Source organism: Leucopleurus acutus (assembly GCF_964270905.1).
Source record: "Leucopleurus acutus genome assembly, chromosome: 4".
Taxonomy (NCBI): domain Eukaryota; kingdom Metazoa; phylum Chordata; class Mammalia; order Artiodactyla; family Delphinidae; genus Leucopleurus; species Leucopleurus acutus.
Window position 1 is genome coordinate 86702882 of NC_139146.1, and position 27198 is coordinate 86730079.

At 34.6% G+C, this 27198-nt stretch overlaps 1 protein-coding gene across 2 annotated transcripts; it reads right to left on the bottom strand.

Annotated features, from left to right (window-relative positions):
* Positions 1–930: 930 nt before the first annotated feature.
* Positions 931–26488, bottom strand: SULT1E1 (sulfotransferase family 1E member 1). 2 transcript variants are annotated; one of them, XM_082838771.1, is made up of 8 exons: positions 26385–26488; positions 22355–22516; positions 20413–20538; positions 19315–19412; positions 8966–9092; positions 6733–6827; positions 3663–3843; positions 931–1778 (listed from the first exon to the last, which is right to left on the bottom strand). In XM_082838771.1, the coding sequence occupies exons 2-8, from the start codon at positions 22503–22505 to the stop codon at positions 1666–1668; spliced, it is 891 nt and encodes a 296-aa protein (XP_082694897.1). In that variant the 5' UTR covers positions 22506–22516; positions 26385–26488; the 3' UTR covers positions 931–1665. The 2 variants fall into 2 exon arrangements, with proteins under 2 accessions (XP_082694897.1, XP_082694896.1); XM_082838770.1 differs by lacking the exon at positions 26385–26488 and adding an exon at positions 25692–26198.
* Positions 26489–27198: the final 710 nt, after the last annotated feature.

The following is a 27198-nucleotide window of genomic DNA, read 5'->3' on the forward strand; positions in this document are numbered from 1 at the left end:
GGTATTGCATGCCCTCTGATGTGATGTGCTGAGAGAGCCACAATTTTTCTGTATGTCCTGAGAGTTGAGATGGGCAAGATTGGAAGATATTGTGCAAAATTAAAAGTCTATATTCTAAAACTGCAAAGGTCATGAAACACAGAAAATACTGAGCAGCTGTTGAGACTGAAGGAAATCTGAATTATGATAATAAAATGCAACATGTTATCTCAGATTGGATCCGGGACCAGAAGGAAAAAACAAAAAGCCTTTGATGAAGCAGTTGGGATGGATGTGATTGCAATATATGGATTGGACGGTAGTACTGTGTCAATATTGATTTCCTGATTTGGATAGTTGTGATTATACAGGAAAGTGCTTTATTTGGGGGAAATAGACACTGGCATATTTAAGGGTGATTATGTCTTTATCTCAGATGGTTCAGAGAAAGAATAATGATAATGAATGAGTCTGAATGTGTGTATAGGTATATTCATGTGTGTATGTATGTAACAGCTGTTCCCTCCAGAGACTGAGATTCTAATTACCACCCCAACCCAAACAAAATCTTAAAAGTTTTCAAGACTCTTCAATTTTTGTATAATGCATAGAAATATTACACTAAAAAATATCTTTTATTCTGAAAATCATAATTATTAAATAGGGGGCTGAGAAGTTCCTAGCCTTTCCCCCAAAGAATAAGAAAACATATATCACTTTCTCCCTAGATTTGATCTTTGAGTTTAGGAAGTAATGACATTCTATTCTACTAAAGACCCATAGTGAATTTTTTAAGATCTTGTGTGTCTTCTGATTTAGAGAAAGGAAGCACTGACTGTTAAAAGAAACATGCTATAGAAAAAAATGATCAAGAGAATAGAGAAAAATAGGAGACATAAGCCAAAACAACATTGTTTAAATAAAAAAAAAATTCTTCTTTTACTTTTGTTTGTATTTTATTTTACTGGCATATATCACGTTCTTTAAAACTTTACAGAGCTTAATTTTATTATCTTGTGTATATGACAGAAATAATACTAAAGCATAACTATATCAAATTAGCTAAAGACATTCAAGCATAAATAACACTCGTTGGGATTATTTATAAAGGTCTGGAAATCAGTTCTGTTATGCCCCAAATTTACATTAAACTAAGGTAAATTCCAAATTAAGCCATTTTGCAGAAAGTGAAAGAAAATATCAGGAAGGAAATAACAGATCTATTAATACCCTCATATTTATTTATTCTTTAGTTCTTTCTGTCAAGGTTTTCAAATTCCATGTAAATATATATATTTATGCATATATGTATATAAATATATATATATATATATATACACTAAATGTACTAACGAATGGAAAAAAGTAACAACAAAGTTAAAGAATTTGGAATGTTTGGTTATTTTTGATGAGGCTTTAACAACTTCAAAAATTTGTGTGTTCCTACATCATTCTCATAGGTTATAGATTTGTGTAATAATTTGTAATAAAGAAAGAAAAGGAAAAACATTTTAAAGATAACAGCAGGGAAAAAAATCTTTCTTGCTTTTTTATATGAAGATCTCAATAATCATGTGAACCTGATCATGATCTTTCACATGACTCGCTCTCTACCAGTCTAAAATAAAAGAGGTAAGGAATGATGAGAAGAACACTTTAATCTCAGATGTGTCAAGAAAACCCTTCCTAGATCTCGGTTCGTAACTTCAGTGTAGACCCCTTCATTTGCTGCTCATAGTGCATGTCAAATTTCTCATTTAGGGCTACTGTAAAGTAATTCTTCCAGTCTCCTGCAATTCCTGTAACAAAAGAGAAAAAAAACAGTAAATATTATGTCTTCCAGCCAGAATAATGAAATTTTCTAATATTCATCACTTTCATTAACACTAATCAAATTTTATTCTTGTAATCCTTAATTATAGAAATAAAATATATACCATAAATACTATATATTTAAGAGTGCAAGCAAGGATTTGTCCTGATTGTTAAAACAAAACAAACAGCAAATTTATTTCTCTGACCTTCCCCGTTATGCTATCAATACTTCACTTAATTTTTCTTCTCCAATTTCCTCTGAAATGCTGGGGCTCCTGAGATCCATGTTTTACCTACTCCCAAGATATTAAATATCATCTTCATGCTGATAATATTAAAATGCAGACTTACGTCTTCATATCCAAGTGCCTACCTGATATGACCACTTTCATTCCATACAAGCATCTCAAATTCACCCAGTTTAAAAATAAATTCATTTCCTTCCCTACAAAATTGCATTTTATTGGTGACCTTTTCCATAACCTGGTTAATGGCAACAGCAGGTATCCACTCCATAAACTTAACAGTTATCCTTCAACCACAATATCTAATTCTTTATTTATATTCAGACTTTCTTCATAGCCATTGCCTTCTCTCCATTTCTGCTGCCAGCTACAAAGAAGCTCCTCAGCGTTTCCCACCTGTGTGTTACAATAGCCTAGCAGGCTCTTCTTTTTGCTTTTCATCACATCCAACCCTCCCCTGACAGAAGGAAGTCACCTTGTATTTTAAATTAATCAATTGTTCAATTGCCCCGTTAGCTCAAGGAGATCTAAACTTTCCCAATGACAAGACCCAAAAAGCAGAAGATAGAAAATGTGTCTTGAGAATCATGTGGGGTCTGAAGGTATAACAGTACAAAGCCCTTTACAAACATGGCCATTATTTTAAGTTTGTTGTTTTATCTTAAAAATATATGAGGACATTATGGGAAAAGAAACTGAGATAATCTGAGGATTCAATAATTTAAATATACTCTGCATGTTAACTCTCTTTCATGTGTGCCCTATTTTCACCCAGTGGCAGGTTTGTTATTCCAATTGTTTAAAAAATCCCTGACCCTCTCAATGACAATTTGGTTCCAAGAGCAAGATTTTCTCTGTTCTGTTTCTGCTTCACATATCAGTAAGACTGGATGTCCCAATACTCTGCATATCCTACATGCCTTTGGATTTATAAACTGACTATATCTCATCAAGACCACCATGCCTCCTCCCAATAGATGTCACTTCATTGTATTTTGATATTTTTGCTAAGCCAAGCTGTATTTACCACTAAGTGTTTTGAAACTTAGTCTTTTTTAAAACAACTTTATTGAGGTATAATTTATATACAGAGAACTGTACATATTTAAAGTATACAATTTGATAAGTTTGGAAATTTGCCATTTAGTCTTGAAAAATGCCTTCCACTTGGTTAAGGAAAAGCTGACTAATTGTTCTAAGCTTGTTTCTTCATCTCAAAATTAAATTATAATAGAATTTTCTCTTAACTCTTGCATTAGAATTTAAAAAAAATTAGAATTTACAATTTATATGATGTATGTGATGCAGCACCAAGGCACAAAGACTTAATAAGTAATAGCTAGTAGAGTGTGGTATTAGTGCTAGTACTGAGGCTGGGGTGGCTGCTGGTCATTCTTAATATAATTTGCTGCATATACAAAGTAATCAACAAGTAATAGTAATTTATTAGTAGTAGTACTAATATTTTATGCTTCTGCAGAACTGGTCACTCAAATGTGAAACATCTCTGAAGAAAACAAGCAGGGTCCACAGGCATGAATAGACCTTAATAGATGTTTGCCTATAACTATTTCAACTTATGATTTCCTACAGCAATGGAGGCAAATAACATGACTATCTCACCCTTTCTCATGAAGGGAGATACTTTTTGGTTCATGACTTCATCCGGTAGCATTGTGTAATTGGTAGATGGATTGTTCTTCATCTCCTGGAATGAAGTGTGTTTTATAATCTTGTCCACAAGCTCGTCTGATGCCTTCCTTCCCAGAAATTCTATCAATTTCATCACCTCTTTTCTGATATTCTAAGAAGAAAAAAATATTTTGAAGACTCAGTTACTAAAATTGAATACATTACTTTGTGGATAAAAAAGGACACAGAAAGAAAACTTTTCTTCCCTCCTCTTCCCCCCACTGATATTGGAATTAGGATTCTAGTGAGCAAAAACATTTCTTAGGGAAGTGGTATTTTTTAACTTCTCTAAGCATAATTTTCCTCATTCATAAAATGAATATAAAAGAAACTTCAAAGATTTTTAGAACACTAAATGAGATGCTGTTTATAAAATATTTATTTTAGTCATTTATGCATAATACATGCTCAATAAATACTATCTATGAATATAATATACACTCTTAAAGACTACAGTCCCCTTTGACAGATCAAGTTTGAGGTTGAAAATATGCAGACAGCTTTCAATTTTCTTTTAATTTATTGATGTAACTAGTGAGAAGCAAGGGAACCAGAAAGATTAAGAAAGGGTGTAAAAAGTCAAATACTCAACATGGAACAATATCAGATTTTCATGAACCATAGCTACAAACATCCCCATCTCTAGTCACTTCTATAGCATACCCTATTATTCGGCTTAATCATTCAATGCAACGATTCTCAAAACCAACTATAATGCTTATTCTGGTGTATAGTTCCCTTTACACAGAATGCTGTTCTCTAATTCTCTGTTCTACAAATTACAGCTTGCCTGTCAAACTTCAGCTTAAGTATCACCTTCTTTGGGATAATTTCCTCGACTATTCCAATTTGAGTTAGATAACTCTATTTTTGCTCCCATAAATCCCTATATAAATCCATTGTACCATACACGTATTCTCACGTTTTTTATTTACTTGTTTTCCACAAAAAAAGGTAGTATCTCTACATAACAAGGTTACTGTCTTTTTCTCTTTCTACTTGATATGTTGTAGAAACAAGAGAAAACATTTATTCTTCTGTTCCTCATTCACTCAAATAGAGAAGAAACATAAACACGGCCATTATTGACCAAAATAGGGAGTAAATGGACATGAACAATTTGGAAGGGTGAAATGGTTGGATTAACTAATACATTTTTTTCGTGTGCCTTTTAAATTTACTGTCTTCAATATTCTCGTTACAGAACACAAATTTAAGTAATAAAATAAACTATAGATCATGGTTGCTTCTCATTCCAATTTGTTCTGTGTTAAATTCTATCAAGAAGTAATAATTCAGTTTCTAAAATAATACTTATGATTTTATTTTAAATTTGTCCTCATCAAAACAACTCTAGAATTACTGCCACATGAATCTTAATAATTGTGCAAAGATGTGGATAAGACATGGATATCAATTGCTTTCTTGGTACTAATAAAGAATAAATAAATAAAGAAAGAAAGAAGATATTTCTTACCCTTTAATAAAAAGACCCAGTAATTTGTCTTTCATTTTAAAATTATTTGATATGTGCACATATGTGCTTTAAAGAATAAAAATCAATATAGCACCCTTACTACTACCGAATGTATGCAATAAGACATTCATAATTGGTTGAGTTTTTCCATTTGCAAGTTTCCAACTTCATTCTTTTCATTCTCCATTCCAATTTCCACAAACAACAACAAACTTGCTGTCCTGAAATTGACCTAATCAATCCTGTGCTTTACTCTGTAGATTTGAGGCTCATGTATGTAACCCTAGACAACATATGGTTTGGTTTTACCCAATTGATGTGCACATTTGAAATGTATTCCTTTTCATTGCAATATAATATTTAATTGTAGAATAATAGTATATATCGTGTATTGATTCCTGAATATATGTATATTTGGGTTGTTTCCAATTTTTATGGTCATGGGGAATGCTGCTATGAAGGTTGCTGTATATATAAACTACTACACACAAGTCAGTGTTTCTCAAGAGCATATATCTACTAGTGGAATTCCTGAGTCTTAAATTATGTGCATGTTTGCCCTCCCTAGGTAACACGTTGTTTCCATAGTGTTTGTATATTTTTATACTCTTAACAGAAATGTGTTACTTCTCACTAACATACATCCTGACTGGTATTTATTATTGTCAGAGTTTTTAATTGCTGTCAATCTGGTGGATGTGAAAAGGCATCCTAGTAATTTTTATTTTGAATTACCCTGATTATTAAAAAAGCTGGAAAAAAAACAGATTATGAAGAAATTGTGATGTCCTCACTCTTTTTCATATTGTTGTTCCAGCATTCTCTTTACTCTCTTCTTCTGGAAGTTTGAGTTGATATATGTGAGACCTTGTTAATCTATCTTACATATTCATTACCTCTTCTGAAGTATTCTGTTTATCTCACTGTGGTACATCCTGTGGACTTTCCTCAGCATCATCTTCTACATTAATAATTCACTATTTAGCCATGTCTTATCTGTTATTTAAACTATGTTTTAATTTTCTAATTTTAGTTTTTAAAATTTATTTTAGAAATTCTATTTTGCTGGGGGGTTTTCAAAATCTGCTTTATCAATTTTAGTAATCTCTTGTTTCTTTGTAAAATTTTTAATTTCTTCTTTTGTTTCTTTAAATATGTTCAGCATAGTTATTTTATGGTCCTTGTCTGATAATTCCTACCTCTATGGATTTGGAGACCAGTTAACTCTTCTTGCCCATTGTGATTCCTTGTGTGCATATGTGTGTGCATGTTGTTGTTGTTTTGTTTTATGAACTCAAATTCCTTCTTTTATCTTTGGTAAATTTTTGAGACTTGGGTTTATATGTATTCACTTACAGAAGGTTTTTATTTACTAGCTTCAAATCTGTGCTAAAGTATCTGGATTATTTTAACTTTTGGAGTTGGCTGCACCATTTATTTAAAGGCAGAATTTTGTATTTACCATGGTGTCAAATTCTAACATTTTGAGAATTACTAAGTTGCCATATGTTTTGAGTTTCTCACCTCCTTCATGTCTTCATAGAAAAGAAATAGCACTTGTGGATTCTCTCTCTTTTCCCACCAAGATTTTGTGTGTTCATACCAGGAACCATAAGGAACTAAAATTAGAGAGAAAAATAATGTGAGGACATAGCATCATCTTTATATAGCTTGAAAATGAGTCTTCAGACAAAGAAATATAAATAAATGATCATGGAATGAAAACTAGAGATCAGCTGCACATCTGAAGCAAATTTCTCTGCAGCAAAAGCAGCACAGTATGTTGAATAAACTATATACAGAAACATATTCCCAACTTTCATTATTATGACATGGTTTATGACTCAGAGGAAAAGTGAAGGAAGACTCCATCCATTTGATTCAGAGCTTATGAAAGCACTTTTGAAAATGGTGTGTGTGTGTGTGTGTGTGTGTGTGTGTGTGTGTGTTTGTGAAATCAGGTTGTTAGTGAAATGAGTTGAGTAGTGGAATTATCAACATTATTATGATCAGAATTCAGTCCAGGTCTCATATGTACCATTTAAAAACTAGCTTTGGGGCTTCCCTGGTGGCGCAATGGTTGAGAGTCCGCCTGCCGATGCAGGGGACACGAGTTCGTGTCCCAATCCGGGAAGATCCCACATGCCGCGGAGCGGCTGGGCCCGTGAGCCATGGCTGCTGAGCCTGTGCGTCCGGAGCCTGTGCTCCACAACGGGAGAGGCCACAACAGTGAGAGACTGCGTACCGCAAAAACAAACAAACAGACAAAAAAACTAGCTTTGGTAACTGAAGCTAGCAGCTATATAATTTTTGTTACACCACTCACAGTTTAAATGGTAAGAGGTGCCCTCTTAGGGACGCTTAGTATCATTCTCACTCTAAAAAATTAGAAGATTTTGGAGATGATGTGGTATGACCATATACGGTTTCTTCCTTTCTCTTCCCTCATCTTCTCTCACATATATCCAAGTATTTTACCCAGTAAAAAGCTGACATGATAATATAATGATGTGTGAGTCAAAGTACTCTGCTTTGCATTAAATCATTACATACCTCTTCTGTTCTTTGACTCTACCGACAATTTATTTATTTATTTATTTATTTATTTAGTATAGTTGGCTTACAATATTATAGTGGTTGTACAACATAGTGATTCAATATTTTAATAGATTATACACCGTAAAGTTATAATAAAATATTGACTATATTCCCTATGTTGCCCATTACTTCCCTGTGACTTATTTATTTTATAACTAGCAGCTTGTACCTCATAATCCCCTTCATCTATTTTGCCCCTCCCTATCCCCCTCCCCTGTGGTAAACACTAGTTTGTTTTCTGTATATGTGGGTAGGTCTGTTTCTGTTTTGTTACATTTATTTCTTTACAGAAAAAGTCATATAATGATTTTTATAGTGATCTTATTCGTTCATTTTGCAGAGGTACATTATCTTTCTCTGCCTTATAACACCTGTTTGATAATCTTGAGGCATGTATTTTATTCATGATACTTTAGCATAAAATTTTCCAAATGTAGAGATAAGCATAATGCACATATACCACATTTTCATTGAGTCAATATTAAATTTTGTGGATATAAAAATGGTGTTATTATCTTTTTTCCTTACAATTATTACTACAGGATTAGAATGGCCTTCTTTACTTAATACTAGATTCTCCTGAACCCTTTATTTCTCAAATTTGCATACTCAAGTTGCTTTAGTTGGGAGTTAAATAAAAAGACAAAATTTCCCAGAATTTCTGCTCAGGTAACTCTTACACTGTTCTGAGAAATCTAGTTGAATTATTCAGACTGCACAGTAGTTAGAATGAGTAAGAACTTTGTAGATATTCAGACTTCTTTGTGAATTCTGGCCCCATGTAGTATCTGAAATTTTTCTTAGAAACAAATGAACATTTTCTCTCCTCTGTCTTTTTCCCCTCTTGTTCAATGAAGTTGAAATAACACACTGTGAAGTGCTTCTGTAATAAAAAGAGATGAGAGAGAATTGGACACACATACATCTGTATACTTATTTGTAGGCACCAAACTAGAGTATCCAGGTTCTGCAATTTTCCATCCGCATCTGGAAACTCTATGCTTGTTCTAAAGTTCAAGGCCTTCTAGAATTTCTGTGTTTTAATTAAGGACTAGGAAGTATAACAGACCATAACGGACAACAAAAATTTTTGCCCAGAGATGCCATTTGTCTTGTATCATTTACCTTGAAAGAATTCAGAAAAAGAAACTGTTCATACCTTCTCCATCCATGAATTTTTCCACAAAATCTTGAAAAGAACCAGGATCTGGATTAGCAGTCACCATTAAAAAGAAATAGTAATAAGAAACAACCACATCCTTGGCATTCCGGCAAACATAGATGATCTAAGAAGATGAAATTAGATATTAAATCAGCTAATATTTTTCAAATATAGTCTCACCAAGATTTAAAAAGGAAATGTTTATGTTTTCAACTATAAACATAACACATATTTATTGTAGAAATATATAAAATTATAAAGAAGAAAACTCCTTAAATAATCTAAAGTGACAGCATCTTTTGCATTGTTGTTCAGTGTTAGCTCTCACTTTTCATTTTTGTGCCATATTCATTTTTATTTCACATATTTCATTTGAGTGTCTCAAATTCCATTGATATAAAATGGATGAGGCAGATTATTATCCCCAATTTATAAGTACAGAAACTAAACTGAAGCTTAGTCAGAATACATGGTTGAGAATAAATGTACCCAATGAGAGTAAAAAGTCTTCTGGCCTTTATGCTACACCACTATTCCTTATAGCAATAAAAAAAAAAAAGTCCTGTTATTTTCTTGCTTGCAATCTTGAAGAAAAAATCATGTTTATGAGGTTCTTTTTAAGTGCATGTTGCTGTCAGTGAAAAAATATAATCTTCACTCACACCTTGCTTAGTTTCCATTTTATATAGCAAGGAAACATCAATAAATGAACAGACAGGAAGCCTTGGTTTTAGACGCTGGTTCTGGCACTAATTTCTACCATCTTGTGCAAAGCACCAATCATTTTGGACCTACATTTTCTATCTACTAAACAAATGAGTTACATCAGATCGTTACAGTCTTTTCTAGGTCAGACACTCAGTGCTGCCAGAAAAGAGCTGCAAAAGTAAACTTCATCTCTCTGGTCTTCCACTTCCTCCTTCAGGCACCTGAGAAATGCCATTGGGAATGGCTGCTCTTGACTCTCCACTCTTTCCTGGATATGATTAGGCTCATAACCTGTCTTACTAAAGTTAATACATTTTCAAACAATTTTAAAGAAATCTTTTTGTTTACTCTAAGAAGTATGGTTTTCATTTTTAAGGTCCCACTATAAAACGCTCCAAATGCTACAGTAAATAAAGCGAACTTTCTTTTCTCATCAAAGCTATCATTAGCCATATTGAACTTTTCCAACCTTACTTAAAACTCTCCCTAGTCCTTTTTGCCTATTAGCTGAATGGAACTCTTTGCCACTATTTCCAACACTTTACTTCATAATTTTCATCCCTTTTTTTATTCATGCTTTTCCCTCTGTCTTGAATATTCTCTGCATCTCAAAATACTATCCATGGATTGGTTTAAGATGGAGGAGTACAAAGATGTGTTCTTACTCTCTCTTCCAAGAGCACCAGAATCACAACTAACTGCTGAACAATCATTGACAGGAAGACAGAAAGACAAAGAAAGATACCCCACCTCAAAAGACAAAGAAGCTGAAATGAGATGGTTGGAGGGGAGCAATCATAATAAGATCAAATCCCATAAATGGGGGGTGGGTGACTCACAAACTGGAGAAAAATTATACCATAGAAGTCCACCCACTGGAGTGAAGGTCCTGAGCCCCACGTCAGGCTTCCCAACCTGGGGGTCTGGCAAAAGGAGGAGGAATTCCCAGAGAATCAGACTTTGAAGGCTAGTGGGATTTGATTGCAAGACTTAAACAGAACTGGGGGAAACAAAGACTCCACTCTTGAAGGGCACACACAAAGTAGTGTGCACATCAAGACTCAGGGGGAAGGAGCACTGACCCCACAGGAGACTGAACCAGACCTACCTGCTAGTGTTGGAGGGTCTCCTGCAGAGGTGGGGGGCATCTGTGGCTCACTGTAGGTACAAGGACACTGGCAACAGAAGTACTCCTTGGCGTGAGCCTTCCTGAAGTACACCATTAGCCCCACCAAAGGACCTGTAGGCTTCAGTCCTGGGTCACCTCAGGCCTCACAACCAACAGGGAGGCAACCCTGCCCCACCGATCAGCAGACAAATGGATTAAAGTTTTACTGAGCTCTGCCCACCAGAGCAACACCCGGCTCTACCTACCACCAGTCCCTCCCATCAGGAAGCTTGCACAACCCTCTTAGATAGCCTCATCTACCAGAGGGCAGAGAGCAGAAGCAAGAAAAACAGCAATCCTGAGCCTGTGGAAAGAAAACTACATTCACAGAAACACAGACAAAATGAAAAGGCAGAGGACTATGTACCAGATTAAAGAACAAGATAAAACCCCAGATAAACAACTAAATGAAGTGGAAATAGGCAACTTTCCAGAAAAAGAATTCAGAATAATGATAGTGAAGATGAGCCAGGACCATGGAAAAAGAATGGAGGCAAATATTGAGAATATACAAGAAATGTTTAACCAAGACCTAGAAGAATTAAAGAACAAACACCTAGAAGAATTAAAGAACAAACAAACAGAGAAGAACAATACAATAACTGAAATGAAAAATACACTAGAAGGAATCAATAACAAAATAACTGAGGCAGAAGAACAGATAAGTGACCTGGAAGACAGAATGGTGGAATTCACTGCTGTGGAACAGAATAAAGAAAAAAGAATGAAAATAAATGAAGACAGCCTAAGAGACCTCTGGGACAACATTAAATGCACCAACATTCGAATTATAGGGGTCTCAGAAGGAGAAGAGTGAGAGAAACGATCCAAGAAAATTCTTGAAGAGGTTATAGTCGAAAACTTCCCTAACATGGGAAAAGAAATAGCTACCCAAGTCCAGTAAGTGCAGAGAGTCCCAGGCAAGATAAACCCATGGAGAAACATGCAGAGACACATAGTAATCAAATCAACAAAAATTAAAGACAAAGAAAAATTATAAAAACATTAGGGGAAAAATGACAAATAACATACAAGGGAACTACCATAAGGTTAACAGCTGATTTCTTAGCAGAAACGCTACAAATCAGAAAGGAGTGACATGATATACTTAAAGTGATGAAACAGAAGAACCTACAACCAAGATTACTCTACCTGGCAAGCATCTCATTAAAATTTGATGGAGAAATCAAAAGCTTTACAGACAAGCAAAAACTAAGAGAATTAAGCACCACCAAAACAACTCTACAACAAATGCTAAAGGAACTTCTCTAAGTGGAAAACACAAGAGAATAAAAGGACCTACAAAACAAACCCAAAACAATTAAGAAAATGGTAATAGGAACATACATATTGATAATTACCGTAAATATGAATGGATTAAGTGCTCCAACCAAAAGACACAGGCTCACTAAATGGATGCAAAAACAAGACCCATCTATATGCTTTCTACAAGAGACCCAATTCAGATCTAGGGACACATACAGACTGAAAGTGAGGGAATGGAAAAAGATATTCCATGCAAATGGAAATCAAAAGAGAGCTGGAGTAGCAATACTCATATCAGATAAAATGGACTCTAAAATAAAGAATGTTACAAGAGACAAGAAAGGACACTACATAATGATCAAGTTATCAATCCAAGAAGAAGATATAACAATTGAAAATATTTATGCACCCAAACAAAGGAGCACCTCAATACAAAAGGCAAATGCTAACAGCTATAAAAGAGGAAATTGACAGTAACACTACAATAGTGGGGGACTTTAACGCCTCACTTTCACCCATGGACAGATCATCCAGACAGAAAATTAATAAGGAAACACAAGTTTTAAATGACACAATAGACCAGATAGATTAAATTGATATTTATAGGACATTCCATTCAAAAACAGCTGATTACACTTTCTTCTCAAGTGCACATGGAACATTCTCCAGGATAGATAACATCTTGGGTCACAAATCAAGCCTTGATAAATTTAAGAAAATTGAAATCACATCAAGCATCTTTTCCAACCACAGTGCAATGAGATTAGGAATCAATTACATGGAAAAAAACATAAAAAACACAAACACGTGGAAGCTAAGCAATACGTTACTAAATAACCAAGAGATCACTGAAGTAATCAAAGAGGAAATCAAAAAATACCTAGAGACAAATGACAATGGAAACACGGCAATCCAAAATGTATGGGATGCAGCAAAAGCAGTTCTAAGAAGGAAGTTTGTAGCAATACATTCCTACATCAAGAAACAAGAAAAATCTCAAAACACAATGTAACCTTACACCTAAAGTAACTAGAGAAAGAAAACAAACAAAACCCAAAGTTAGTAGAAGGAAAGAAATCATAAAAATCAAAGCAAAAATAAATGAAATAGAAACAAAGAAAACAATAGCAAAGATCAATAAAACTAAAATGTGGTTCTTTGAGAACATAAACAAGATTGATAAAACTTTAGCCAGACTCATCAAAGAAAAGAGGAAGAGGACTCAAATCAATAAAATTAGAAATGAAAAAGGAGAAGTTACAATGGACACCACAGAAATACAAAGCATCATGAGACTACTGCAAGGAACTCTATGCCAATAAAATGGACAACCTGGAAGAAATGGACAAATTCTTAGAAAGGTATAGCCTTCCAAGACTGAACCAGGAAGAAATAGAAAATATGAACAGAACAGGCACAAGTAATGAAATTGAAAATGTGATTTTAAATCTTCCAACAAACAAAAGCCCAGGACCAGATGGCTTCACGGGTGAATTCTATCAAAGATTTAGAGAATAGCTAATACCCATCCTTCTCAAAGTCTTCCAACAAATTTCAGAGGAAGGGACATTCCCAAGCTCATTCTATGAGGCCACCATCACGCTGATACCAAAACCAGACAAAGATATTACAAAAAAAAAGAAAATTACAGACCAATAACACTGATGAATATAGAGGCAAAAATCCTCAACAATATACTAGCAAACAGAATCCAACAATACATTAAAAGGATCATATACCACGATCAAGTGGGATTTATCCCAGGGAGGCAAGGATACTTCAATATACACAAATCAATCAATGTGATACATCATATTAACAAGCTGGAGAATAAAAACCATATGATCATATCAATAGATGCAGACAAAGCTTTTGACAAAATTCAACACCAATTTATGATAAAAAAAAAACTCTCCAGAAAATGGGCATAGAGGGAACCTACCTCAACAAAACAAAGGCCATATATGGCAAACACATAGCAAACATCATACACAATGGTGAAAAACTGAAAGCATTTCCTCTAAGATCAGGAACAAGACAAGGATATCCACTCTTGCCACCATTATTCAACATAGTTTTGGAAGTCCTAGCCATGGCAATCAGAGAAGGAAAAGAAATAAAAGGAATACAAATTGGAATAGAAGAAGTAAAATTGTCACTGTTTGCAGATGACATGATATTATACATTTAGAATCCTAAAGATGCCACCAGAAAACTACTAGAGCTAATCAATTAATTTGGTAAAGTAGCAGGATACAAAATTAATGCACAGGGCTTCACTGGTGGTGCAGTGGTTGAGAGTCCGCCTGCCGATACAGGGGACACGGGTTCATGCTCCGGTCCGGGAAGACCCCACATGCCATGGAGCGGTAAGGCCCATGAGCCATGGAAGCTGAGCCTGCGCCTCTGGAGCCTGTGCTCTGCAACGGGAGAGGCCACAGCAGTGAGAGGCCCGCATACCAAAAAAAAAAAAAAAAAATTAATGCACAGAAATCTCTTGCATTCCTACACACTAACAATGAAAGATCAGAAAGAGAAATCAAGAAAATAATATCATTCACCATTGCAACAAAAAGAATAAAATACCTAGGAATACACCTACCTAAGGAGGCAAAAGATCTGTGCTCAGAAAACTATAAGAAACTGATGAAAGAAATCAAAGATGACACAAACAGATGGAGAGATATAGTATGTTCTTGGATTGGAAGAATCAATATTGTGAAAATAGCTATACTATCAAAGCAATCTACAGATTCAATGCAATTCCTATCAAATTACCAATGGCATTTTTTACAGAACTAGAACAAAAAATCTTAAAATTTGTATGGAGACACAAAGGACCCCATATAGCCAAAGTAGTCTTGAGGGAAAAAAAACGGAGCCGGAGGAAGCAGATCCCTGAGTTCAGACTATACTACAAACCTACACTAATCAAGACAATATGGTACTGGCACAAAAACAGAAATATAGATCAGTGGAAGAGGATAGAAAGCACAGAGATAAACCCATGCACCTATGGTCAACTAATCTATGACAAAAGAAGCAAGGATATACAATGGAGAAAAGACAGTCTCTTCAATAAGTGGTGCTGGGAAAACTGGACAGCTACATATAAAAGAATGAAATTAGAGCACTCCCTAACACCATACACAAATAAACTAAATAAATAAAACAAAATGGATTAAAGACCTAAATGTAAGCCTGGACACTATAAAACTGTTAGAGGAAAACATAGGAAGAACACTCTGACATAAATCACAGCAAGATCTTTTTTGACCCATCTCCTAGAGTAATGGAAATAAAAAGAAAAATAAACAAATGGGACCTAATGAAACTTAAAAGCTTTTGTGCAGCAAAGGAAACTATAAACAAGACAAAAAGACAATCCTCTGAATGGAAGAAAGTATTTGCAAATGAATCAATGGACAAAGGATTAATCTCCAATATATATAAACAGCTCATTCAGCTCGGTGCTTTGTGACCGCCTGGAGGGGTGGGATAGGGAGGGTGGGAGGGAGGGAGACGCAAGCGGGAAGAGATATGGGAATATATGTATATATATAACTGATTCATTTTGTTGTGAAGCTGAAACTAACATACCATTGTAAAGCAATTATACTCCAATAAAGATGTTAAAAAAAAAAAAAAAAAACAAAAAACAAAAACCCAATCAAAAAATGGGCAGAAGGCCTAAATAGACATTTCTCCAAAGAAGACATACAGATGGCCAAAAGGCACATGAAAAGCTGCTCAACATCACTAATTATTAGATAAATGTAAATCAAAACTACAGTGAGGTATTACCTCACACTGGTTAGAATGGCATCATCAGAAAATCTACAAGCAATAATTGCTGGAGAGGGTGTGGAGAAAAGGGAACCCTCTTGCACCGTTGGTGGGAATATAAATTGATGCAGCCACTATGGAGAGCAGCATGGACGTTCCTTAAAATACTAAAATTAGAATTACCATATGACCCAGCAATCCCACTACTGGGCGTATACCCAGAGAAAACCATAATTCAAAGACACACATGCACCCCAATGTTCATTGCAGCACTATTTGCGTTAGACAGGTCATGGAAACAACCTAAATGCTCATCAACAGATGAATGGAAAAGATGTGGTACAATGGAATATTACTCAGCCATAAAAAGGAACGAAATTGGGTCATTTGTAGAGACATGGATGGACCTATAGACTGTCATACAGAGTGAAGTATGTCAGAAAGAGAGAAACAAATATCCTATATTAACGCATATATGTGGAATCTTGAAAAATGGTACAGATGAACCGGTTTGCAAGGCAGAAATATAGACACAGATGTAGAGAATAAACATATGGACACCAAGAGGGGTAAGCGGGGTGCGGGTGGTGGTGGGATGAATTGGGAGATTGGGATTGACTTATATATACTAATATGTATAAAATAGACAACTAATAAGAACCTGCTGTATAAATAAATTAATTAAATTAAATAAAAAAATACTATCCATATTTAAACCTTTGCTCCAAGTCCTCCATAAAAGTTTTTATTCTCCAGGATGTGGGGCGGGGGAAGGTGGGAAGTTAAAGCAATTCCTCTTTCCTTAAACTTCCATCAGTTTGTCTTATCTCTTTTTTGGAAGATCCTATTCTCTTCCCTAACTTTTCACTGCACATGCTCTTCCTGCCTTCGAGGTAAATCTAGGTCTTTCCACTCACTTCTCTCAAGTCAAAGTTTCTAGTTTGCCCACAATTCACTTGGGATCATAATCTATCTTAAAATTCCTACACTTGAAAAACCCCTGATCCTATAATAATTCATACTTCAACCAGCTGTGACATTTTTAAGCTTGTGGTCATTCCCTTGTTTTAACTGCAGATTTGAACACCTGCCTTATAGTGTTACTCTCCATACCAAAACTTTTCACCACACTGTATAATTTTAGTGTCTGTATGCATGAACCATCTGATTCTCTAGGTTCATGTGGTCATTGATCATTACCTCTATTTTACTTCAACTAACAATATTTTTAGCCAAATCTTGAAACTTGTCAGTACCCTAAAGTTTCTGAAGGCTTGTCCTTGAGCACCATGTTTTCTTCCAAGACAGTCCTGTTTCTTTATTCTTTCTTTCTTATCAGGAATATACCTCTTCTGCAACAACTCCAAGTTCTCAAGTTTATTGGCCTCAATTGTTTCTTTTATCTATTAGCCTGTTCCCTTTTTTTTTTACTTTCTTCTTTTTTATCACTTAAAGTTTCTAGTCCAACACTCCAAACACACTTTTACTAAGAGTCTCAATCCACTTCTCTTCTTGTCTACCAGTGAATCACACTGGAAGTACTCAGGATGTGAATCCATCCAGTTATCTCCTAGTCTTTGATGATCTCTGAGATGATCAGCAGTTTTGTGAAGACTGAGTCTATTATAAAGGTACAGTATGTATTTTCATTTAAAAGTAAAGGGGGGGAATTCCCTGGTGGCACGGTGGTTAAGAATCCACCTGCCAATGCAGGGGACATGGGCTGAAGCCCTCGTCTGGGAAGATCCCGCATGCCATGGAACAACTAAGCCCATGTGCCATAGCTACTGAGCCTACATGCCACAACTACTGAAGCCTGCGAGCCTAGAGCCCATGATCTGCAACAAGAGAAGCCACTGCAATGAGAAGCCTGTGCACTGCAATGAAAAGTAGTCCCCGCTCGCTGCAACTAGAGAAAGCCTGCACACAGAAATGAAGACCCAACACAGCCAAAGATAAATAAATTTATAAAAAATATACTTTTTTAATTTTTAAAAATAAATAAATAAAGGGGTAACATCAAGGCTTCATCCCATTCTCAAAAGAAAAAAAGTAACTTGGCCAAATCTCTTGAAAAAATAGTAATCACATGTTTCCCAAAAGATACATGAATAATGTTTATTAAAGAGAGAGCTCTTGTGTATGGAATGATTTCAGCAGCATGTATGTGATCTTTCTAAGATTGCCTATGATAAAAACAAACAAACAAACAAACAAAAACCATTGGAATCTTCAAAATTTTGCACCATGGATCTCCAGAAAATGTCATATATGCCCTGTTACGTCAGTGTACAAAATGGAAATGTTTCATGACTCAGATCCCCTTTTTGTCAATAATGACTACGCATAGTACTTTAATATCTTATATGTTTAGTATGGGTCATAGTGTGTCCTAATAAAGCTAGTAAGGTCTTGAGAAATGGCTTCAGTGTTTTAAGACAATGTTTTGCCTGTACTTTAGGATTCCATGTATTATTCTTTCTAAAAAGCAAAATTGATCATATAAATCAGCAGCTTAATATGGCTGTAACTCCTCATTATCATTAAAGTGGAACCCAAACTTTCTAAATTGGTTTCCATATCTGTTATAAACAAACCCAGCTTATCTCCCTTCACTCATCCAGCCAGTATGGACACTCAGCTTTCCAGCTAAATTGAACTGGTTTCACATCCCACCTTGGGTTGCCTCTGGGATTATATAGACTAATTCCTATACATCCTTCATATATCAACTGAGATGTTACTTGCTCCTGGATAACTTCTCTGCCCTCAATGTCTGGGCTAGAATTCTTCTCTTACTTGACTTATAGTACCTTATGTATTGTTTCTTTATTTGTCACTTTCCCCCTGTGGACCATGTGCCCATGAAGACAAGGATTGCATGCATCTTATTAATTGTCATATTGCTGGCTCAGGATAGGCACTCAGTAAATAATTATTATGTTATTTTTGTCTGGTTTGTCCTTGTCTAGTTCATTTGCATGCCTCACAATGCCAAGCACAATAGTTTTCAAAAAGAGTATATTGAATGCAATTACTAATAACAGCAAATACAAAAGTAGCTACCATATATTATTTATAACATGCTAGGTACTATGTTAAGCACTTTAAAAGAATTATTTTAGTTAATCCTTATAACAACTCTATGCGGAATGCAATTATTATCTCTCTTTTATAGATGAGGAAACTGAAGCTTAGATAGTTTACCTGTTTTTCTCAGAATTACCTCTGGAGTTAGAACTGAAATCTAAACTCTTTGACTATACTGACTATGATCCACATTTTAAAAATGTCTATAGATTCAATGAAGGAATAAGTAAACAAGTGTGTATAAGACACAGTTAGGATGTTACATAACTTTATCATTGTAAAATTCTTTGAGTTCGGTGAAGTTCTAATAACACTTTACTCTGGTTACCTTACAGTTCTTTTCCCAAAATGAGGCTGGAAGAAGCTCAGGTGGCAGATGAGACTTCACTATTCTAGGAGATGCCATCTGTTTTAATTGTTTTACTCCTAATTTTTTAAAAAAACAAAAGTTAGACAACTTCAAAAATTATAAATATTTATATGGATTTTCATAGATTAAAAAAATAAAAGTAACTATATACTCTATATTGTTTTCATAATAATAATACATATTCACTATGACAGAAGTTTAGGTAGAGAAAATTATAGAGAAAAAATAGATCAAATAAAATTTCACCTTTGAAATAAATCATTATTAACGTTTTGGTAAGCATCCTTCCATACAAAGATGTCTATACGCCCAGACTCACAGCCATACAAATACCACACACACAGATGAAATATTTAATATCTTCTGATCGCATTTTTCTTTTCTTTTAAGATTTTTTTCATGTGGACCATTTTTGTAAGTCTTTATTTAATTTGTTATAATATTGCTTCTGTTTTATGTTTTGGTTTTTTGGCCGTGAAGCATGTGGGATCTTAGCTCCCCGACCAGGGATCAAACCCGCACCCTCTGCATTGGAAGGTGAAGTCTTAACCACTGGACAGACAAGGAAGTCCCCTAATTGCATTTTTCTCGATATATTATAGTAACACTTCAATGTCAAGAAATATATGTCATTGTAACATGTTTAATGATTTCATATCACTTTTAACTCTTCTTTTGTTGATTAACATATATATTGTTTCTAATTTTTCATAATATTAAAAGAATCTGTGATAAAAATATTTTTGCATATATCCTTGAAAATTTTATGGATATCTTCCTGGCATTTAAAGTACTGTTGCATACATCCCATAAAGAGATAAATGCTCACATATTACTAGGCTCTGCTGAAAGCATGTCAGAGCTATCCTATTCTCTCTATTCCAGGCATATGCTATACCATAAACTCTGTCAAGATTTAAAATTAAATTTACATTCTTTCTTATGTAGAAGACATAATACTAATTGCCACTTTTGCTTATAGTCTCTTTCCTTGCACCATTTACATCCACACTTAAAATATGTGTATATAGCTTTTAAAATTAACTTAAGCATTACCATTCATCACCTTTTCGGTTCTGCATTCCAGGTAAGGAATTCGATTAAAAATGGCATCTTCTTTGCACTTTTCCACATCACCCTCTGTATAAATCATGTATACAATTTCACTAACCCATGTTGTGCCTGAAAAAATTAAACAAATCTGAGTCTCCCACTGATGATGCATAGCTGATGATGCAGGGAGTGATAGATTTATAGTTGGATAAAGTAGGAAGTTACCAATGCAATAGTATTTGAAAGATGCCAGAATAACCACAGGACTCAAGAAATATTTCCTCTAAAATTTAATCTTATAGGATCTTAACATAGCATCAATAAATAAAGAACATTGTAATAAGATACACCTGTGGTAGAAATCTGAATGTGTCGATGATGAATTGTGACATTGTACAATATGATAACAGTCTTGGAACTAAATTTTTACATCTAAAAAGTAACCATGCTTTCATCCACAAATTTTCTAGATAGCTTCTATGCCTCAGGTTGAGTCCTACTACAGAGTATATAGAAAAGAATAAATCTGGTCCTTGTCCTGTGATGTTCAAAGGCCCTCTGAAAAGTCAGAAAGAATGCTCAAAAATTACAACACTTCTTTTTCCTTAAGATGTTGTAATACAGATGGTCACAGGGATTCAAAGGACTTTAAAGGAGGAACTTTGTGTGCTTCTGCTGCTGCCGTGATGTTTCCACAAGAAATGCCTTCAAGATACCATGATAATTGAGCTTAGCTTTAACAAACAATTGGCATAAATTCACAAGTTTTGGAAGGTAGGAAAGTGGTCTACCAGACAGAAAATCTGTTTGTTTGTTTTTCTTAATCAAAGGCCAGATACTTACAAATAGTAAAGAGGCAAGGAAACAAATTGGATGTAGATTATAAAGACTAAATCAGAGGCTACCTGAAGGGATGTGTGGAGATGAGCTTACAGCAGCAACCAGACACTGAGCCTAAAAAGCCTTGTAGTTCATACTAGAGTTCAAGTTGTTTTCTAAAAGTTTTTCAAAGGCATTAGCATACATTAAGCAAGAAAGCAAGATTATCATGGTTATATTTTGGAAGAATTCCTCTAGAGCCAAAGTAAATAAAACAATGGAGTGAGGGGTCAATAAGAAAGGTGACAAGAGACCTGTAAGAGACTGACTGTGAGGCATATCTAAGAGACTAAAAGGGCAAAACACATTGATTGACTGAATATGGGAGATGCAGAAGTAAGAGAAATTGACTCTGGAGTAGCTCTCAGGTGTCCTCTTCATGTGACTGGTTTTGTGCTGACATAGATCTAGACAAGAAAGAGAAATGCAGGAGCTCTTTACAGTCAGAGTAGTCAAAGACATATTTAGTGTTTGACATACTTGTGTTAACTGGAACAGTTAGAGAAGATAGAGATAGAGAAGATAGAGAAGAAGTCTGTACTGGACCTTTCTAATTTCTAAAGATCTAGGATTGTAAGACTCCAGAGTTATGACTAACAAGCTAATTTCAGGAAAAAAGACGTTGCTTGCAAATAGAGTTTCAGAGATGGACTTTATAAAGAGGAGCTGGTTAGCTGAAAAAGTGTTAAGTTTTAAAAAATCTGTGAAAATTGCTTATACTTTGTCTATACAACAATGACAATAATGAAATAAGGTAAACACAGTGGGTAGTTTTAAATTTTAGTTATGGTTCCATATTCATCCATCTATATTATGTGATTTTCTAAAGTGGCCAACAATACCCATTTGTCAATGTGCTGCTCAAATTATAGGTACAGATTGTGGTCTTAGAATAGAGCTATCGTATGCCACTTTTTGTATGTCTATACCAAAACTGCTATATCTGTCCTTATTTAATATAGAGAATGAGTGTGGGAGGGGTGAATGGCTCAATATTTACCAGTCAAGGTGGGTTTGTCATTTCTAGGTGAAAAGGGAAAAACTTTGACCTAACAAAGAGACTTACCAGATTTGGGATAGGTGACAATGACAAGGTCATCTGGCCTTGCCTCAAATGCCTCCACATCATGCCAATATTGGATAAATTCTTTATACAGTAGAATTCCATGGATTCTGCCAAAGTAATCTAAATAGGCAGGTTTGGAAGAATTCATCATAGAGTGGTACACTGAAAGAAAAAAAGGTATGCTTTCCACTTTGTATGTACTTTAAAATGTTTTAACATTAATAATAGCCCTGTACATTGAGTTTCTCTTGGGTGTCTAGCATTTCTTAGCTGTTGAGCATATGGGGTAAATGCATATTAAAGAAGGATATAACATAGCCTTGGTGTTTTAAGAGTTTCTAATCCTATTAATAAGTCTAACATATGAAAGAATAAGTACAAAGCACAATAAAGTAAGATGTTTCAAAACTATGTACAAAATGTGTGATACATTCAACAGAGCCTTCGATTTCTCTGTCAAAATTGATGGGGCATATAAAAAAGCTAAGAGATTGAGAAAATACAACAATACTTTGGCAAATAATCACTTTGATTAATTCTGTATACATTAAGTAACAATAAAGATTGATGGTCACATTTGATAGCTATTGCCAAATATCAAAGTCAGAGCTTCCTTAGTTCCTGAATATGTTTCATTTAATGAAAAAAAAATCAAATGCTTGTTGAGTGTATTAAAAAGAAGATGAAATTAATGACACTGTAATGGATACGTCTAAGATGGATTCTTGAGGGTAGAGAAGATTCCTGTGTGACCCCTAGCATTACTTATACTTTTCTCTCTCACTTGATCAGTAAAGAAGTCGACACTCCCATTGAGTGACTTGTGTGACAATTATAAGGTTAAACAACATGGTTATCATTGACAGTTCCTCTCCTGATCCCATGTTAAATCATTTCATGTTCAGAGTTAGCCTTAAAATTTTTAATTAAGCACACTTTCCTTTATTGGCTTTCAACTTCTTTCACTACATTTTTACTCCCCAAACTTACCCCGTTCTGAATTTGTGATATAGTATCTCAACAAATGTTGTCCTTCTTTGATATTAGTATTACAGCTAATATCCACCCTTGCCCAAAAAACTGCCAGATAAGTTGTTATACCCCTATATATTTGTGACTGCTGTGGCTTTTAGTGCCTTTTTCAGAAAGTTCATACCATAACAGGAGCCTCTTGGAGGCAGTAGTTCTTTTAGTCACCTAATGTGTTTCCTTTAATACAGAGCATCCCAAACTATGAGAAGTACACTCTAAAGAGGAAGTGAAATTAGCAGATATTGTAACAAATGCATTAACCCAAAGGAAGAAATAACTGATGGTAAAATTTTAGAAAGATGTGACCTACAAATCAAACCAAGTATTTAGACCACTGACTTACACTGAAAGCTCCTTCTGATAGTGTTTCCCCTACTACATTTCAGGCTAAACAGTGGAGATGAAAACTTTCAGATGTTACCTCCCATCTCTCCCCCACTAGCACCAGGCACTCAAACCCATTGATTCCATCTCCATTATTTTCTTCTTTTTTCTATCTTCATGGTCACTGCCCTAGTTAGGAAGCTCAACAACTACTGACTGAATATGAAAATAGCCTTCCAGCTGGCCTCACTGTAAGAAGTGCCTATTTTTTTTCTACAACCACCCTAGGAAAGAAAATGGATGTTATTTATTAGACACTTTTTGCCAGACATGAAAAGTTTTATTTTAAAACGTTATGCATATGTCATAAGGTTCTATGAAAAAGCAGACATCATTATAGATTAGGTTAAGTTTGTCCTGCAGGAGACTCTTTGAGGACTGAACCATATCCATTTTACACAAAGAAGGATAAATTCGCACACATTCATGCATCCATGTAAACATGCACATATAAATATCCTTATTTTTGACACGTTGAAAACATTAAGTGATATAGAGAAAATGAAAGTGCTCTCTTTATTCTACACATAAGACATGATCATTCCTAATAATGCTGTTTTTATGTTTCTAAATATTTAAGTATATATAAAATCTATACACTTATGAATGTAGTTTAATTTGTATTCTATTTTACATTCATTTGTAATCTATTTTTATACTGAACTGTATGATGTGAACATATTTTGCTGCTGGTACATAAATTCTGTTTTTATTCTTATAAATAACACATAGCAATCCATAGTATGGATGTAACATAGATGATACAACTCTTTATTGTTGGGAATCCCTGTTGTTCCTTTTTTCCAATATAAATGGTACTGCAACAAATTTCTTCGAGCATATGTCTTTTCACACTTATCTTTGCAGTGATGATGGAATTGCCAAAGTAAAAGGTATACACACTTAAGAAATTGGCAATTGTCTTTAACAAATCACTAAAGGAGTGTGCACATTTGCACGGTATATGAAATTGCCTATTTTCTCACTGCATCATCAGTATTGGAAATTTAATTGTTGCAATCTTTCATAATTGAATATATATTATTTAAAATCTGTATTTCATAGATATTTTATAATTTTTCATATTTCTTAAGTTTATTGGTTCTTTTAATCATTTTGATCAATTTTGCCCATCAGGAGTGTTGTTTTATCCTAACTGATGTATAGCTAGTAATTTATTATTTATTTATAAATTGAAGATATCTGCAGTTTTCCCATCATGTATTTCCAGTTGTCTTTAACTTTCTTACTGTTTTGCATAGAAGTCTATTGTTCATATAATCACTAGAAAAAACTGTGTGAGGAAGGCATCCCTTGCCCTGTCTGTTGATTTGTTTATTCATGTGAACAACTTTCTTGATGTTCTGCCAAGTTTGTAAGAATTGGCTTATAGTCAATCGGGAGTAGCTGATTTATTATCAAACAGTTGACTGACTTCTGGCTGACCCTTCATGGTCAATTTGAATCTGAGTTAAACTAGGTGGCATATAATAAAATCTCTTTCTTTGTTTACCTAACTTCTTTTAGTAAATTATCTCACATCACAATGTATAGATTCACCTCTAGCTGCTTTTTTCTTTCTCAAAAGACCTATTTCAGTTAGAAACTGTCAATTTCATTTCCTAACTGAGTATGTAGGTTACTGGTGTCTAGAAACACCAACAAAAATTATTAAAACTGTGATTCATAAATTCAGTTGAAGGAAGAAATATTTCTTCTTTCTCTTTTATTTCTTCTTTCCTTCCTCTTTTTCTTTCTGTGTTTCTCCATCCTCCCCTCCTCCACTCTCAATCTGCCTTTAATTCAGCAAGTACTCTCTGTCTGAGTTCCTCTGTTGTTACCAAACCCAGTGATAAGTTCTGAATACCAGGGTGAGTGTAGATGCAAAGAGCTCACTTCAGCCTCACCTTCTTCGACTTACTTGGATTTGAGCAAAGTGGCTGAAAGTAGAGAATATCCTCTTGTACATCATTCTATCCAGAACCTCAGCACTGTGTCACAAAATAGATGCTAAAAAATCCTCATTAAATTCAATTATTTAATTGTTAGATCAAATCTCTTCGGGCTCTCTAGGTTCCACTAAAGTCTCCTAGATAAAATAAGTACTATCCTGACAATGGTCTACCTGTCAACAACTTACCAAGGACTTGGATTTCTGCTCTTGTATATCTGATATCTCTCACTTAAAAGTGATAGTAATATTTTCAAGGCCTCTAGTGGTAATAGACTTCTGATATATTTCACAGAAGTAAACACCTGACTAGAATTCAGTCTCCCCTCTAACTTTTCTACTCTGTTGCTTTGTTTTCTTATCAGTAAAATAGAGAACATGTCCAACATGCAGGACTTACAAGGCAATTAGGATACTGTAGTTTTATGTTAAAACTCTTTAAACAGCAAAACATTATATAAATACAAGATATTATTTTTAATGATAAATAAGTGATTTAATAAAGCTTTACATGTTGTACATTATTAAGTGACTAAAGTATTGATTAAAAACTTCATTATCTCTATATTTCCTTTTTAAAACAGTTTTGTAATAAATAATTTGCATTCTGTATTTGCTATATCTAAAATCTAAATATTAATGTCAGCAATAATGAGATAAAACCTGTCCAGACGGTCCTGTGAAAGAAACTTGGTGATCCAATCCAGTTTTCTTCAAATCTCCACTCAGGTTTCAAGCTGCAAAAAAAGATGAAAACTACTGTGCATTTGGAATGTTTCTGGTGAGCTTTTATTCTGAATGCCAGAGAAGGAGGCGGAGATTAATCTGCAGGGCTAGGCTTTCTGGAGTTTGTGTTGCAACGGAGTAATACAAATATGGAATCATACCTGCAGATGCAGTGAGCCACACAGAGTCATGTTTATTCATACAGAGATGTAGAAATTCTTCTGTTATTTTTCATTCTTGGTTCATTATCAAATTTCTATCTGCCAATAGCCATCTGTGGGTTGAGGAGAAGGAGGGAGAGGAAGTGAAGGCAAAGAAGAGGGAGAAAAATGTAAACATGATGCAACAGAGTATAAGAGAGCTTGGAAGACAGCGTCCCTTAATCATTCACTGATGAATAATCAAATACGCGGGCTTGATCTTTGAGAGAATAAACTTACTAGGGGAGTAAGAAACAGAGAAGAAACAGGAGGGCATCGAGGACCCTGGATCAGGAGACCTAGATTAGTTTAGGGAGACCTGTCAAAGAAGGCATTGTAGTACTTGCTTGTGTCCTAAGTCACTTGGAAAACACCTTCTATTTAAATATCTTTGCCTTTAACTCTTAAGCATCCCTGAAAATCAAAAACAGGTGACAGCTAAGGAAAGAATGTAAATGGCACTCACCTTTGGATTATTATTATTTTATTTTTATTTATTTATTATTTTTTTTTTTTTGCGGTACGCCGGCCTCTCACTGTTGTGACCTCTC

Excerpts from the sequence above, each read along its gene's own strand:
- SULT1E1 (XM_082838770.1), bottom strand. Across the intron at positions 19,413-20,412 it reads AACCGAAAAGGTGATGAATG|GAGTAAAACAATTAAAACAG; the intron begins GTAATGCTTAAG and ends TTAAAAAATTAG. Across the intron at positions 1,779-3,662 it reads ATCTCCCTTCATGAGAAAGG|GAATTGCAGGAGACTGGAAG; the intron begins GTGAGATAGTCA and ends CTTTTGTTACAG.